Source organism: Pyxicephalus adspersus, chromosome 4 (genome assembly GCF_032062135.1).
Source record: "Pyxicephalus adspersus chromosome 4, UCB_Pads_2.0, whole genome shotgun sequence".
Taxonomy (NCBI): domain Eukaryota; kingdom Metazoa; phylum Chordata; class Amphibia; order Anura; family Pyxicephalidae; genus Pyxicephalus; species Pyxicephalus adspersus.
The window spans coordinates 94,313,566-94,330,174 of NC_092861.1; the positions used below are offsets into that span (position 1 = coordinate 94,313,566).

General features: G+C 36.9%; 1 protein-coding gene across 1 annotated transcript in view; it reads right to left on the reverse strand.

Annotated features, from left to right (window-relative positions):
* PLG (plasminogen) overlaps window positions 1-15,312 on the reverse strand; it is a 37,961-nt gene extending 22,649 nt beyond the window's left edge. Inside the window, exons 1-10 of the mRNA XM_072410233.1 lie at window positions 15,156-15,312; window positions 10,296-10,431; window positions 6,398-6,504; window positions 5,842-5,956; window positions 4,830-4,969; window positions 4,172-4,292; window positions 3,865-3,922; window positions 2,711-2,879; window positions 1,436-1,601; window positions 978-1,153 (exon numbers count right to left, since the gene is read on the reverse strand). Of these exons, the coding sequence (XP_072266334.1) occupies window positions 978-1,153; window positions 1,436-1,601; window positions 2,711-2,879; window positions 3,865-3,922; window positions 4,172-4,292; window positions 4,830-4,969; window positions 5,842-5,956; window positions 6,398-6,504; window positions 10,296-10,431; window positions 15,156-15,204 (1,237 nt within the window). The 5' untranslated portion in view covers window positions 15,205-15,312. The remainder of the gene's footprint in view (window positions 1-977; window positions 1,154-1,435; window positions 1,602-2,710; window positions 2,880-3,864; window positions 3,923-4,171; window positions 4,293-4,829; window positions 4,970-5,841; window positions 5,957-6,397; window positions 6,505-10,295; window positions 10,432-15,155) is intronic.
* Between the last annotated feature and the right edge of the window lie 1,297 nt (window positions 15,313-16,609).

Consider the following 16,609-nt stretch of genomic DNA (forward strand, 5'->3'; position numbering starts at 1 on the left):
CAAGTAAAAGAAACCTTTATGTAAGCAGTTTTTAGTGATTCTATACAGATTTCATGCTTTAGAGAACCCCAAATTTTTCACTAGTTTTTTCCCACTGTTTAGGAAACTCTGTTAATGAATATGGACCCACCTAACAAATGTAAAAAAAAAAAGAAGGAATTAGGCTTCCCTGCTGGTTATGTGTAGGAGTGCTGACTTGCAGAAGAAATCTTTTGCTAAACACAGCTGAGGTTGTGGGTGATCTTAGGGGGGATGAGCTCTTCGTCAACATTTTTTAACTCTTTAATGACCAAGACAAACTCTGCAGTTCTTTCTTTTTGCATATCAAAGCACAGCTTGTTGTAGAAGTTAATGAATGTCTAGGCTCTATAAGTTTTTTTTTTTTTTTGCTTTGTTTGTGATTAACTCACAGTGAGGAATTTATGAGCACACCACGCTGCCTAATATTATGTTAAGAATGCTCCAATTGAGAAGCTGTCCATCTCAGCCTTTGGTGAGTTTATGACCTTTTATATTGTGCTTTTTACTATTTTTATAAGACTTATCCTTACATTGTGGGCAGCATCCAGAACAAACTAAATGATTTTTTTTTAGAAGCCTATGGGAAATCACGTTTCAGCTAACAAATGTGATTTCAGAAACAAAATATTCATTTTTTATCCCATTTGGAAATTATTCCCTAATGATCTGACCTTGATTCATTGTTTGTTAGAAGACACAGCATTTACTACTGTGACTGCTGTTTTGATAACTGGCCACTAAGTGGCAGAATGAGTCGGTTTTAATATGCACTGAAACATACAATACATGGGGATTTAAATGCCTGTGAACATACAGTTGAACTGACAGGAATAATTTAAAAATACACCATTAAGTGTCTTTTGTGTGATTGAGAAAAATGTATTTGCAGAAATAATGCATGCTTTAATAAAAAAGATTTGCTTTATCAAACAGAACTGAGCTGTTTCTCTGCTTGCCTGGACTGCTGGTAACTGGTGTGGTCTTTGTGGTCTGTACAGGCTTTTGTACTATTGGTGGTACATCAGTACATTTCTTCAGGTTACAATACTCCCATCGTACATGAGGATCTGTCGTATAACACCATGGGCTTTTGTCATTATCTGGATTTCTGCAGTAATTCTTTGCCAGTCCCCTGCAAATATAAATGTAAAGTATATGATTATATCTGTTCCTCCTAGGAAAGTACTGCATGTTAAAAAAAAATTAAATTTTGACAAATAATCTCATCACAGATAGCTCTTCTATCTGTAAAAGCCAAATTTTAGAACATACGTTACTAACCATATAAGTTACTTACCACTCTTCACACATTTTCCTAAACCCATTAGTTTTGTTTTAATGAAGACTACCTCCTGTAATGGCATCATAAGTATAAGGAGTAATGATCATCATATGAATAAGACATATCACTTACGCATTTGGAAATTTGTCAGTTGTTTTGGTATGTTGATGAGGCTCTTGGGAGCTCCAGGCCTGACATCTTTTACCAGAGATTGTCATATAAATTGTGCCTCGGTAATCTGCTCCATTTCCCTCGTAACATTCTGAAACAACTGTAGGTGGGGTAGGCTGGGGTACAACTGTAAAGACATTTAAAAAAAAGTATCTTTATTCAAATGAATACATTATACTATTTAGTAGAAAAAACAATCAAACAGGAAATATTTTACTCAAGATAAAGTGAGAAACAAATATAGGAATGTTTATGATACAGCTGACTGCTATCTTGGGTTCTGTTAGTGACAGCAGTCATCAGACAGGAAGTGAGAGACAAAAAAAAGGGAAAGCAGTAAGTGGTTCAGTACCTTATTTTTTAAATGCTGGTTCCTAAAGAGCAAGCAAAGTGGTGCAGGCGACAAAATAACTGGCAAGGTGCTTCACTGGGAGTCTGAAACTTTTCCCTTTACCAGTTCTAAATATAGCTTTAGTTTACCAAAGCTTTATATAATGTGAACATTTGTCATGTATTTTTTTTAAATGTTTTAAAAATGAGGCTGCACATTTTTGTTCAGGGTAGAATTCCTGATGGTGACAAAAGTGTGATATGACTACACAAAAATTACTAGCATGGCTGCATATAGTTTTTCTTAAAAGCAAAGTGACAGGGAGACAGAATTGTCAACTCATAAAAGGACCACCAAATTACCTATTTTTGTGTAGTGTCAGAACTTAGCAGGAGTAGGCTTGATACACCATGTGAAAGTGCTTGGGCACATGCTCCCAGTACGTGTCTACTCCACTACACCCCTGTCTGTGTCACTCAAAGAGGAAGACACTTCCCCTAGAGTGATGTAATGATACCAGAACCGACCCACTCCCCCATCGCAGGTCTGAGCCTGTGATGGGAGAGTGGGCAGTTTGTATTCAGAGACACCCCGCCCACTACTCGGAGCCTGCTATCAGTACGGAGGATGTGGTCCGCGGCTCTGGCCAGTGTGCCCTCCTCGGGGGTTAGGAGAAGGACCTCGCTGAGGGGGGGGTTGGAGTGGCCAGAGCCACGGCCCACCAAAGACTAATTTGTAAAAAAAAGAGAGGCCACTACCGAAAAAAGTGATGGTACCCCTGGATGCACGAGGCATTTTAAATCACTCCTGAATCGGCACAGTGACATTGTTTCTTTAAAGACTTCCCATACACAATAGTTGGGAAAACAAGAACAAAATGTGTGCCATGGGATAAATGTACTTACCAACAGGTGATGAATCACAGCTGGGTATTTCACAATATTCCCATCGTGCATTTTTGTCAGTGGTATAACACCAGGGCATTGACTCTCCATCTGGGTTTCTGCAATAATTCTTTTCTAGGTTCCTAGAAAAAAAACATTTTTGTTCAGAAAGTAAAAAATTAGTATGTCCCTACATTTCTCATTGTGTTTCTGTCTGGCGCACTTTCACTGTTTAGCCAAATTTTATCTTTAATTCAAACTTGCCAAATGACTAGTACCTTGACTTTTCGGTCCTAATACATCAAGCAGAATCGAACGCTCACGCATTTGTATTCGCGATCCGAAATCGTACGCCGTCGCGCAATTCAGCAACTGAAAAAGCTTGCGGGTAAATCCCACGACTATCTTGCGAATGACCGCGCGCGAAGCCATTGGACTAGATTTTCTCACAAAAAGCCACAAGCACACACCGTTCTTTTCTATTGTGTGTACAATATCTACGAACGATCGTGTCGTTACCTCTATGTGCAGGATCGGTGCTATACGATCGTTCATATATATCGTGCAGGAACGTTCGTCGTTCGTTTTCCGACGATAATAATTGGAAGTGTGTACGTAGCTTAAGAGTGGACATACGATTGTTCTTTGCGACTTGAAACATTTACTAAGCGCTTCTCAGGGGTAAAAAGATTGAGAAAGGCTGGACTACAATGCTCTTGTTCTATAAATGCCATTTCCACTTATTAGGAATACAAACCCATAATATCCTGGTACCTGGTCTCCAGCAGTTTATTTTATGCTTTTTATCACTATTTTTTTAGGCTGTTCCAGTGAGGTGACTTTAACTTTAGCATGTACACAGCATTGGGTCTAATCATTAAGAGGAATCCCTCTGAAGCTTTCCTGAACAAGTATGACCGTAAGCCTTTCAAATTCATACATTTATTTTGCTTACAAACATATTCACAGCAGCTAATTAACTTTGTAACAATTTTTTTTTCACATTACACTCAGCAAAGTGAATTTTTACTTAGCTTAGTGAATGGGGTAAAGTTGTGCTTACTTCAGCAATCTAATCATGTGCTGTTTTTTATCATTTAATTTACGGTGCACATGATTAGGTGTTCACTTGACTTTGCAAAGCGACAATTCATTTTTGATGCCCCTGTACTTACCTTAAACTTGTGTTCTGCTGAATAATGAAAAAGCATCAAGATGTAGCCAAAGCAAAACCTATTTATAATTCTTAAAAAAAACTGTATTGGTACTGCTGTATAGCAAAAATGTGCTAGGGTTCCACTTTTTATATCCCATTAAAGGGAAACGATTCTTTTAGGTTTACTATAACACAACAATTTTAGGCAACACAAAACATATCAGGATATGTAATCATCATAATTTTTTTAGCTTCTACATCCAGACCCCTGTAGCTGAAATGCTTATATAGTATTCTGAGAGCAGATCTTTTAACTGCAATCTTACCTTGCAGGGTTGTACCCGTGAGAATGGGGGGTTTGTAAATCCCAGTTCTGACACTCTAAGCCCGACTCAGTCTTGGAAATTTTCCCCCTGTAATTTTCTCCACTGCAATGAAAGCAATCATCTGCAAAAGAAGCATTAACCTAATTTATACTTTCTGTAGATACTATTGTATGCCATGTTGCATAAACACATCATAAAGTCCTGCATCAAGCAGTTGTTGTGTTGAGTAATGAACTACTCATCACATCAGATGATTCTCGCCAATATATTAATGGTTGGGCCTGTCTTGGGCTTGACATATGTATGGAAATCACCCGACGTTGTTCATGGATCCTTCCTGACTACCGCAATTTAAGATAAAGGAGCACAGCATGTACTGTGTGTACAGTGCTTGCTCGTTCATTGTCACACTTTTGTCGCGGGAAACCATCGTGAAACATAATTTCCAGCTACAATAATTGAATGTCTGTATGCAGCCTTGGTTGAAAGAAGAAAAAAAACACAAAACAAGACAAAGTTTTTTTTATTTTAATGACTGTATAGTTGTCTGGGGACTTGTGCTTTTATGCAGTGTTAAAAGTCCTATGTAACAGACAGTAAACATTTACATATACTTAACATTAAAATTCAACATATTTATGATTAAACGCAATCTAACCTTCACATTGGGGAAGGTTGCAATATTGAAATCTATGTGTGGGGTCGGTAGTGTAACACCAAGGTCCATTTGCATCTTCGTCTGGATTTCTACAAAAATTTGCCTCAAGCCCAGCATTTGGAAACTTTTCAGGGGTAATGCTAAACAAGAAAAAAAACAATGTCATACTTCAGCATTATTAAAATGTACTAAATATTCATAAACATTCATATTTTTGATACAATATATACCTGCAGATAATAAGTTATCCTAACAGGATAACAGGGTGTGGAAATACCTCTGAAACTGATGTATTCTGCAACTTTTCCTTTTTACTTAAACTTGCCATTACACTATGGAGTCTAATTATATAGGAGTAAATTTCACATTCACCAAATATTTTCTGGTAGAGAATCTATGATGTCATTAAAAACACATAGACCTGGAAGATTCTCCACTCCAGAATGTTTGGGGAATGTCAGATCCAACTGGCCTGATTCCTTACATAGTAGGTTAGGTTGAAAAAAAAAAACAAAGTTCCATCAAGTTCAACCACTAGGGAAATAAACATATCCCAGATATAAAACCCTATGAGACATAGTTGGTCCAGAGGAAGGCTAATAAAAAACCCTGGTACAATTTGCTTCAACTGGGGAAAAAAATACCTTCCCGATTCCCTGAGGCAATTGGATGTTCCCTGGATCAACAGTCTCTGTTATCTTTACATTACATCCTTAATACCCAGTTATATTCTGTGCTTCTAGAAAAGCATCCAGCTTTTTCTTAAAGCAATCTATAGAAGTTGCTGAAACTACTTCCTGAGGGAGCCAATTCCACATTTTCACAACCCTTACAGTGAAGAATCCCTAATGTTAGTATATTTTCAGTAAACATGATGTTGAGCACTAATTTATGCAGATCATAAATGTTCTTGCATGTTCTTTTTCCTGTTGTTTCTATGCACCTATGCACATACTTAATAAATTAATTTGAAATAAACATGTCAGATTATGAATGATATAAATAACTCTACTTTGGTAAATGAGGATAGTTTGATGTCCAATCTTGACATGGTATTCCAGACTTTGTTTTAGATTCAGTTCCTCTGTAATCCTTTCCATTTCCAGAAATGCAATCTTCAAGGTAAACTATGAAAGAGATATTACATACACAAATTAAAGAAAAAACTCAGTTAAATAAACTGCTGCAATAATATCATCATTGCAAATATATACAGTATATTCATATATATTTAAAAATATTTAATGAGCAGTGTCTGATATTAAAATGCATTTTTATAATATACCTATTCAAATACTTATGACACTTATCTGATTGAATACTACAAATGTTAAAATATCTCAATAATGAATATCAAAATCAGTTTATATCATAATTAATTGGTATTGTCACAAGGTATGCATTGAAAAAAATGCAAAGCTTTGTTCATTTAAAGAAATACCCACATTGCAATGTTATGTTGGCCCACATTTAATTTACATGACAAATTTTTATGAGACTGGCTTTAAGTTTGAATAGTTCCAATACCTATAAACAAATTAAATAAAAAAAATAAATGTTGCACATACTTTTTCTTTCATATATAGCGACATCACTCCTCCGATGCACCATTGAAGACTTCTGATTATCAAGAAGTGTAATGCATAGTTGGTTTTTTGAGCCATACAAAAATGATCTAAAGGATTTAAAACATTAAATCAGCATATGTAATAACAACTGCCAGTGTATTTTCAGTGTATGTCCTTACAATAGGCATAATCTACTCTATACACCAGTATTTTTTGATTGCAATTTGAAAACAAGAAAATAAACAATTGTCCACACTGATATGTAAAAATAACTCTAAAGATAAATAATACAATTTATAGGAAAACATATTTTAACTGATATTAGAACACCTCCCACAAACTTCATGGGGTATCAGTAGTAATAATAGAAAGGAATTAAACACAGGGCCTGATACATATAGGCAGATTCACCGCCAATGTTGCACTTGATCAACCAACCTAATCGAGTTTTCAATTGGTAAACAAATGGCTAGACAGATGCATACAATATTCTGCCTTCTGATGGTTATGTGCTCTAAAGTTCTTTAACTTTTTAACATCATATGCTTGTATTGCAGCAAGGGACAAAGAGAATACATTTATCTTTACTATATGGCCAGGAAATGTGAGTTTATCAAACTAGGGTACATATTGGCTGCAGTGGCTAGGTATGTGGTGGCTGCACTCCTACTTGCTGACTGTGTACCTGTGTGCCCATGTGTACCAGCCCTTATAGGCCTGTGTTTCTTTAAAACATTCTTTATTTAAAGTATAGGAAAAACAAACATTACATCAATAAAAAAATGATGTTCCTTTGTCATCACATTGAAACCAGATCAGACAACATATATAATCATGGTATAACATTACCTCACTTAGAACTCTAGAGTAACAAACAGGATGAGAGTACTTCCAGAAGAGGAACCTCTAGTACAGTCAGCACAAGCATTATTATTAGGGCGTCAATTTGGTGCAGGCGAGAGTGGTTATAATTGTGTCGGTGGCACTCCAATAGACCCCACAAACTGTTGCCATTCATACCAAGAGTTAAAGAATTGGGTATGGGCATTCTTATTGCCTGACAATAGGTCTTCCATATGTATATCAGAGACCTTACTAATCCACAGCTTCCCAGGAGGTGGCATACTCTGCTTCCAGAATAAGGAAATGCAAAATCAAGCAGGAGTCACTAAATGTAAGTAAAGACCCCTTTTATGTCTTAAGTACAATAGCCTGTATAATGCATTCAAAAGAAGGCCGGGTCCTTGGGTATTCTGTAGTCAGTGACATAAGCTTATGGAATTATATTTGTTTAGCTTTTGTTTATTGTAGTTTCAAATCCACCATAGATAGTAATACATTTAGAAAGGTATGAAGGTGCCGCACGTTTATTTGTGATTAAAAGAGCCTTTTTTGTTTTCTTTTTTTTTTGCAAATTGTACCAAAGATAGCTGAGAATACTCATGGAGCCTGATTTATTAAAGCTCTTTAAAGCTGGAGTGGATACATTTTCTTCAGTGAGGCTGGGTGATTTAGCAAACCTGGAATTGATTTCTTAAAATCATTTGCTAGCAGTTTTTTTTTTCTTAAATTAAATCATTTGCTGGCAAATTTTTGGAATCCTGGACCAGATCCAACCTAGGTTTCCTGGATCGCCCAGCTTCACTGATGAAAGTGTATCCCCTCCAGCCTTGGGGGAGTTTCAATAAATCAAGTCCATAGTCTCAATTTTCAACAATTTTAAGAGGAGAAAAAAGTACACATAGCATCAGTTGAGCAGATAAGTAGCAGAAAAGCCCAAAAGGGGCATGTTTTCTGCTCACACCAAAATTACAAAGCAGAATCATGGAAGAAGGATTTATTGATGTAACTATAAACCTTTTAAAACAATGGACCAAAGGTGTGGGACTCCTAAAAGGGCCCAGCACGGCCCATGAAGAACAGGTAAAACACTTTAATTTAAAATGTTGAAAAAGCCATATAGATGGATATTAGATTTGGAGGAAAAAAGTGTAAGCTTTTCCTTGACATGTTTCATTTTGATACCACCTCAATAGGAACAACACCCAAATTTACATTTAGCTGTTGACTTCTTGACTCTCTGACTGTATCTGCTGTTTTCTTATTTATGTTCTCCCACTTCCTCAAACCTAACACATGTAAAATAGAACTGATGGAGGTCCCACAATCTGTCTCTGTTTTACTGTCTGTAATTACTATAATTGTAGATAACAACTTAACATTTTTATTTAATTTATTTTAATTGAAACCAACCGAGCCTAATATGTTGGTGTAATATTAGACTCTGATCTGTCATTAAGGTTTTGCATCAGGTCTTTACCCACCAAATCATCAATCTCCCCTATTTTAACACAAGTTACTACTAAAATGATTGAATGTCCCTTAGTTGTATCCTTTCTAGACTACTAGACTAGGTTGGCACTGGCAACATTTACTGAAAACTGCGGCTAACCCATCCTATAGCTCTTTTGAATTTGTTGTTCTCTGCCAATCCCTCCTCTGCCTATAATCCAAAGAATCTAGTTCAAATTACCAAATAACTTTCTAATCACATAAATTAATTTTATTTTTATTAATAATTTTATTAATTTCATAATCCATAACTTGTATCCACCATACATTTCACTAACTTTCGGATAAAATCCTAACCTATGTTTATGTGCGGCACATAAAATGCTCTACTTCATCCTGACCCCCTTACTCTTGCCAATCACATTCATCAAGCTCTGAGACTTAAAGCGTACATCTTTCTACCTTACCTAGTGTTTTCTCCCCTCCCCTGCTATAGAATGTAAGATGAAAAGGCAGATAACTTCTCCTTTCTTGTCTTTGCATGGGTAAAAAACAGACCTATGAAACTGGCCTTGCTAGAAGACAGATTGACAACCAGACCAGGAATATGGAACCATGTAGCCAAAACCCAAAGACTGAAATGGGTCGAGATTAATGTTGAAGCTGGAGATCTGCAATTGAAAGGTTTATGATGTCCAAGAATCTTCATTGCTTAAAGTGAACCCCACAATTATAGGCCTTATGTAATAAAGTATATAATAATAAAGAATATAATGTAAAGATACAGAAGAGGAGGAAGGAACACAAAAAGAAAATTCATCATCTATCTCTGCTTTGTGGATGGGTCAGAAAGGAGGTAGTCCTTTGGTTGGTACTGCCAAGCAGTGCATGGTCCTTTGGCTAATGGAAATGGACATAGATGAATGGTCAGAGAAAGTATTGTTACAGTTATCACAGGCAACAAATCTATATGGGTGTAGAAGCAAAAACTTAAGGAAATAAAAGGTATGGTCCCTGGCTGCAAGGTAGTGCATCCATGAGATATTAACCAACTGGTGTAATTTGAGTTTTATTTTTATACTATACGTTGATGAATGTAATTACCTGTTTTGCTGCAAATTCATATTCTATAGATATAAACTGCTGTTTTTTTTACCCACTATTGTCTATACTGTATACTGTATACAGGTATTATAAATATTAAAACAATATTAAAAATGTATCATTAATACTAAAAGCATAAACAAGTGACTGGTACCGCTAGAGTGCAGGGTTTTATGTAAGAGAGGGTAGTAGACATTGTTTTTTCTTTGTTACAAATATTCAAATATTCGAACAGGGATGTGGTACAAAAAATAAGGAACCAATCTTTTTTTTTCAATTTCATGTTCTGTAGCTACCAGACTCAGCCTTTGATGATGTTATGAAAAGACCCCTTTTCCAGCCAATGTGCAGTAACTGACAAAATTATAGCAACATATATGATTGTCCTAGGCTGGTATCACAGCTTTGAAAATTGAGCCTAACATTTTACAGAAGATTTACATATATTTCATATATAAACCAGTAGTGATACAATAGAAAGTGATTTAGATTTTTCACTTACCTACAAGTAAACTTCTTCTCTTGCTCACATAATTTGGCACAGCCTAATGCATCTGTACTTGTATATATCTGTCTTTGTCTACCTGCCATCCATGCTCCTTCTGTTTTTACATAGCCATCTAGTTCATCGCCTGAAACTAAACATAGATAAAAATAAATAAATAAGTAAATAATTATGTTGCAAAAGTGGGTTATTTAGAAAAAAAAATCTATTTTAAAATGATACATTCTGTGTCAATATAAGTTCTTTGGTTTTTCATAGACATCGTGTTTTGTTTTTCAAAAGGGAAGTTAACAACATTTAGGTTGAAATCAAGGCTTGTCTAGACCTACTTTGATTACCAAAATAGTTTGAGGTTTCCCAGAAGACTGAGGGTAAAGTTTTATTTATGCCTTGATTTCTGTTGGGAAGAATGTTCCAGTTAATGTGTCCAAAGGTGAAAACACTTTTTGCCAAAATAAACCAGCCAAAGACTAGAACATGTATTTCTCCTGCTTAACAGATTTACTCTGTACCTGTAGATAAACCTGTCTAAGCCACTGATAAGTGTACAAAGGCTTTTTCTGAACATACCTTTTTTTTTAAAACAATTGTATATGCAAAATGTAGAAAATTTATATAAAGCTATTTTACACTGCTCACGATATACTGAAGTTTATTGGAGTATAGAAGAAACATGTTCTGAAAAAATCCTCTGGGCAGATCTCTATTGTATTTCAGTGTGTGTGTCTTGAGAGTGCCTATTCAGGAATTTTTAGAAGACAGTGTGCAGTCATTCTATATTTGATAACAATTCATTTATAGAAAAGATGTAAACCTGTTGATATCAGATGTGCAAACAGTGTGTATTCTTATTAACCTCCTGGGCGGTTCATTTCTGTCTTTTATGTATAAAAGCAGTACATTGTTTTTCATGAAAATTTATTTTACATTGTAGGCTTGTAATTCTTAGGCATAACTCACTGACATTTGTCCAAACAAGGGTCTGAGTATAATAAAGTTTGAAACACAAAATCATGTCAAAATAATAAATTAAATTAAATCATCAACTTTAAATAAAAAACACAAAATTCTGTTAAAACAAGGGTGCATAAATAAATAAAAAATATTGAAACCTGTAATATAACTGTACATTAGCAGACCAGCCATATTTATCTAATAAACATCCCAGGTGTGGTATATCTTAAAATAAGGGAGCACAGAGTCCAACGTCACAATCCGGGCAGTAGAACTGGCTTTCTTTATTGATTTTTTGTCCCGGCGTCACCCCACTTAGAGCAACACACCATGCACATTCTTGTTGGCGCTTGCTTTCTTGCACTTGGTGATATATGTTCCATGAAGTGACGACCAGTCAGGCATTCCAGGTTCACCACTGTAGTAGCACGCCATCCAACTCGACTTGTATCCATTTGTGGTGTTGGGTATTTCAAACATATGGCTTCACAGACCTTCCAAATGAACTCAGGGTGAGGTACAGGCCTGTCACTCCGCTGTTTGAAGAGAATGTAGGCATTCCATAAGCAATGTTCCACAAGATGTCTGAAAATCTTTTTTATAATACTTCTTTTGTTGGCAGTATAGAAAATCATTGCCTGGTCGGCTCTATACTGCACTGTGCGCAAAAGGCATTTTGCCTTTCTGCCAGGCAACTATTTACCCAGTTATGAGCTTCTGTTTGGCGAACATGGATGGCATTTCATGCCTGTTAGCCCTAATAGTTCCTTAAGCATCTGTTTTATGCTGGATGAGAAACTCAAATAGTTCAGGGGAGCTGTAAAAGTTGTCTGTAGTGACACAATAGCCTTGATTGAGCAATGGTTCAATAAGTGACAGGACAGATGATGTTGCCACTCCATAGCTGCTGAATCTGAGGCAAAATTTGAGTTCCAAATATAGCCAGTTGCTGATTCGCACAGCATAAAGGATTTTACACTGAACTGTGCTCTCCTGTATGCTATGTATTGCACCCAACTGAGCCTCTCCTTGTATAGACTTTTGTCTATACTTATTTTTCTTTGCGGCACGTAGCTGTTTCTGAAATTTTTTAGGATCTCCAGATAGAGCTCCTAAATTTTTTTGAGCTTAGGTGCAGGATGAGTGATCTCATCAAAACTGTCATTATTAGAAAAATGTAAATAATTTAATATCAAGCCAAATCTATATTCAGACATGATTGTGACAAAAGGTGTAGCAATCAGTCTATTCGTGGACCAATACCAGTTCTGCAGGGGTTTCCCCAACACTCTTTGAGAAAAACTAGGCCCAAAAAAAGCCAGGTTCCCACTTCCTGCTTCTCGAAAACTTCCTGTGTGTAGCAGCTAATTGTTGCTCGGCGTACCTGTTGGTTTCCTCAACTATTTTCAGAATGACTTTGTCATTTAGAACTAACTCCAGGTATGCCAAGGGGTTGTGTTCCACCTCTACCTTCAGGCCAGGCTCTGCAGTAAATGGGAATCTTGGGGGCACTGGCTGTGCCTGACTAATGTCAGTGGAGCACCAAGTGTGAACATCACTAACCTCAGTGACAGAATCTTCGTGGTCACTTTTGTTGTCCGATGACAGGTCTCCAGGTGAATTACGGTTGCTTGAATCCACTAGCGGTTCCAAATTGTTCAAAAACAGCTTGAGTTGAGAGATGCCTTTTGGAAGCCATGGCAGAGGTCAGGGCTGGCGACAGGCAGAAACAGTGTCAGAATCCAGGCAGAGGTCAGGGCAGACGGCAGGCAGAGACGTGGTCAGAATCCAGGCAGAGGTCAGAGCAGGCGGCAGGCAGAGAAGTGGTCAGAATCCAGGAAGGCAAAGAGGTCAGGCAGGCGGCAGGCAAAGAAGTGGTGAAAGGTCAGGCAGGCAGCAGGCAGAGATGTGATCAAAGGTTATGCAGAAGTCAGGCAAGCGGCAGGCAGAGACATGATAAAAATGTGAGGCAAAGATCAGTAAAGGTAATGGCAGACAGGCAGGGCACTGTAACAATCACTGTAGCAATCCAGAAAAATGATGATTTCTTTGTACTGGATTCAATACAGTTATTTTGTATTGAATCCATTACAAAAACATTTGAAATTCCCCCCATTTCCCCAATGCAACAGCCGCACACACCGACGTCACCTTGAACTGTCAGGTGACTGATCGGAGGCAGAGGACATGGCCAGAGGATGGGATCGGACAGGCAGGACAATGGAGGACGCCGACGGACCAGGTAACGCTTTATTTATTATTCTTTTAGCTACCCCGAGTGTGGCTCAGGGTTACCGCTATCAGCTGTTTTTTTACCCGGAGCCACACTCGGGGTTACCGCTCAGAAGATTAAAGGATAACATTCCTTTAGCATACTTAAAAAAAGACTGCATGTATTGATTCAATTTACTTTGCATTTTGTTATCATAAAATAACCCAATGAAGATGCTGATGACAGAGTGAGGAGAGGTGAGCGTACCTAAAAGATTACAAACAGGAGTCATTTTTACACAGTAATTAAAGTGCATCCGTCATCACAGATCTGAAGAAAAATAAATATATTTCAAAATTTGTTTTAAGTCACTAAAGAAAGTAAATAAGCCAAAACATCAATATATCAACCGAGCACAAAGGTAGAATAAATTCACTTACCCACCCCCCTTGCTGTTATTTAATATAATACCCCACCCCATAACACATACGCATCATCACCACCACTTCAATTGAACCTGCATATTCCTCTTAGCAGGAGAGTCATGTTGTACATTATGCAGCTGCTTTGTTTCTGTCCTCCTTTCACAATTGTCTATGTATATGTAATAAGCACTCATGGACTTACAAAGGACTGTCTTCCAATGTCCCAAATTCTATATCTCCACTTTTGGCATGAACGCTGAAATCTCTTTTTCTGGTCTTTACAACTATTAGCATTATTCTTAGTGACTCTCATATGTATCACCTGATGCATGTCCAAACCTTTAGTGATATTCTTGTGCTTAACTTGTACCTCCAAAACTTGTGTGTGCTATAGAAAACTATAAATTTTTTGTCTGCAAATCAGAGAGACAAATTATAAATTTTTTTAATCCCTTGTATCATCTCCTTTTTGCCATATCAGTGCCATCTGCTGGTATAAAAATTGTACAATTAAATACAATAGACCTTAATAATTTCCATACTGATCTAAGTAACATTTTTACTGATTGTAAGGGTACGTTCAGACATGGTGCAGGAGTAGGCAATCCTGACTGTCAGGATTTTAAGATTTGAAAGCAGGTGGCAGTGAGTGGTATGGATCTTTTCACTGCTGCCCCGATTTTTTTTTTATTGGGATTCTGTGGGTAGACATTACATATAGGCAGGAGTTAACCAGTGTGAGAAAGCAGTAATTGCACTGTAACCTCACCACCAGTCTAAACATAGCCTTAGATAAGTCTCTTTAAACCAAGAATTTGAAACCCTTACATATTACTACATGGAGCAGCATAATCAAAATAACAGATTTTTATGTATTTATTTTCATATATAAAAGGTTTCCATTTAGAGATTCTAGATTATTTATGATTTTCCACCAGGGAATGTTTTAGTGAATGTCAGATTCACTGCTTTATAAATAAACACATTGATTGTCTTTTTGTTTGGTTGGTTTTTGTCAAGCAATTAATAATACATTATTACATACATATACATTTCACACATGCTTCATTTAATATATAATATAATTTCTGCTAAATGCTTTGTCACTTTTGTTGTATCTTGCACCATAAATCAAATTTTTTTTTTTAACTGTTATTAAACAGTTCAACTATCTCTATTTTAAAAAACATTTTTGCTAACAATCTTAGCAAAAAAAAATAAAGACTACCAAATACAAATGTAATGCACCTGAATACAATATCTTACCTGAGGATGTGAGCGAAACAAGGAGAAACAAAAGTTTGCTAGTGGTCATGGTAAATGAGATTTAAAAGTGAGCTGAAAATTCCAACCTAAATGCATTTAGGTGATGGACACAAAAGTCACTTAAGCAAATAAAGCAACTGTTCTAATCAATCATTATCCAGGTGACCTCTAGAGCCTTATACTTTAAAATGTTCAAACATAGCCTTGAATGGAGGTGTTGTAAGCTCCTATTTACGGTCAGTGCTTACTAAATAGAGTATATATGTTCTATGCAGATCATTGCAGTACACACATTCACTGTACAAATGTCAAGAAATCATTACAATTTAACATTTTTAAATTACATATTGAGTTTTTACTACTGGTAATCATTATGGTTTGATGCAGAGATCCAATTTTCGCCATATCCAAAGCCCTCTGGACACCAAGTCTGTTACCATAAAACTAGACCTCACACCAACCTGTTCTATAAACATTACACTAACCCTTTTAAGGGTCCTTACTCTTTAAGCTACGAACACACGTCAATTTTTTCTCGCCCGATAATCAGCTGAGGGCGGATATCAGGTGAGAATCTGGCGTGTTTACAGCCTGCGTCATTCATCGTCCTGGCGGATCCACGAAGGATGAATGATGAGCGATCCTAATGCAAGGCAAGGGGGAAAGTGCGCAGCAGGGTGCCGCTCCGCCGCTCTCCCCCCTCCCCTCTGCATAAAGCAGGACAGTGCTGTATGTACAGCACTCGTACATGCATCGTACAGTTCTTAATCATTGGAAAAGATCATAAAAGATCCTTTCTAACGACAAGAATTGCACGTGTGTATGCGGCTTTTTTTGCACGCTTACCTCTCCTGCACCAGACTTTGTGTCAAGAACTAACTTGTTTATGCTGTAATAAAAACTAGATTCAAAATAATAATAATAATTATTGATGGCCCAATTTTGAAGCAAAGATTATGAAATCTGCTGTTGTATTTCATTCCATCATCAAATTTCATTGAATTTAAGGAAGAAGTGGATGTTGATTGTGTGCTGCACATTTAAAGCATAACCTAAACTCACAAATTTCACTTTACATAAAAGGGTAGACAACTCTTTTATGTTAAGTAAAAATTCTGTATGTTTGTTTTTTTTACGTGCAACACCCTTTTTTTTTTTTTTTTTAATTGATGCAGCACCACCCTCTAATTCTCGTTAGCCTAGGCAGTCCAGAATGAATGGGAGTGGAAAGCCTCCTGGGATACCTGCATCAGGTATCCCAGGAGGCTCTTGGGTTCTCTTTCTGCGCATGCCTGAGCACCTCAGGCATGAGCAGAAGGAGCCTTTTTGCGCAAAAAGAAAAATTTGCCGATCTCACGCATGCGCAGCGAGATCGGCAACTTTTTTTTCATCCTAAGTCAACCAATCTCGCAACTAGGTCGAGTGACGTAGGATGAAGGACAAGAAGAAGAAGA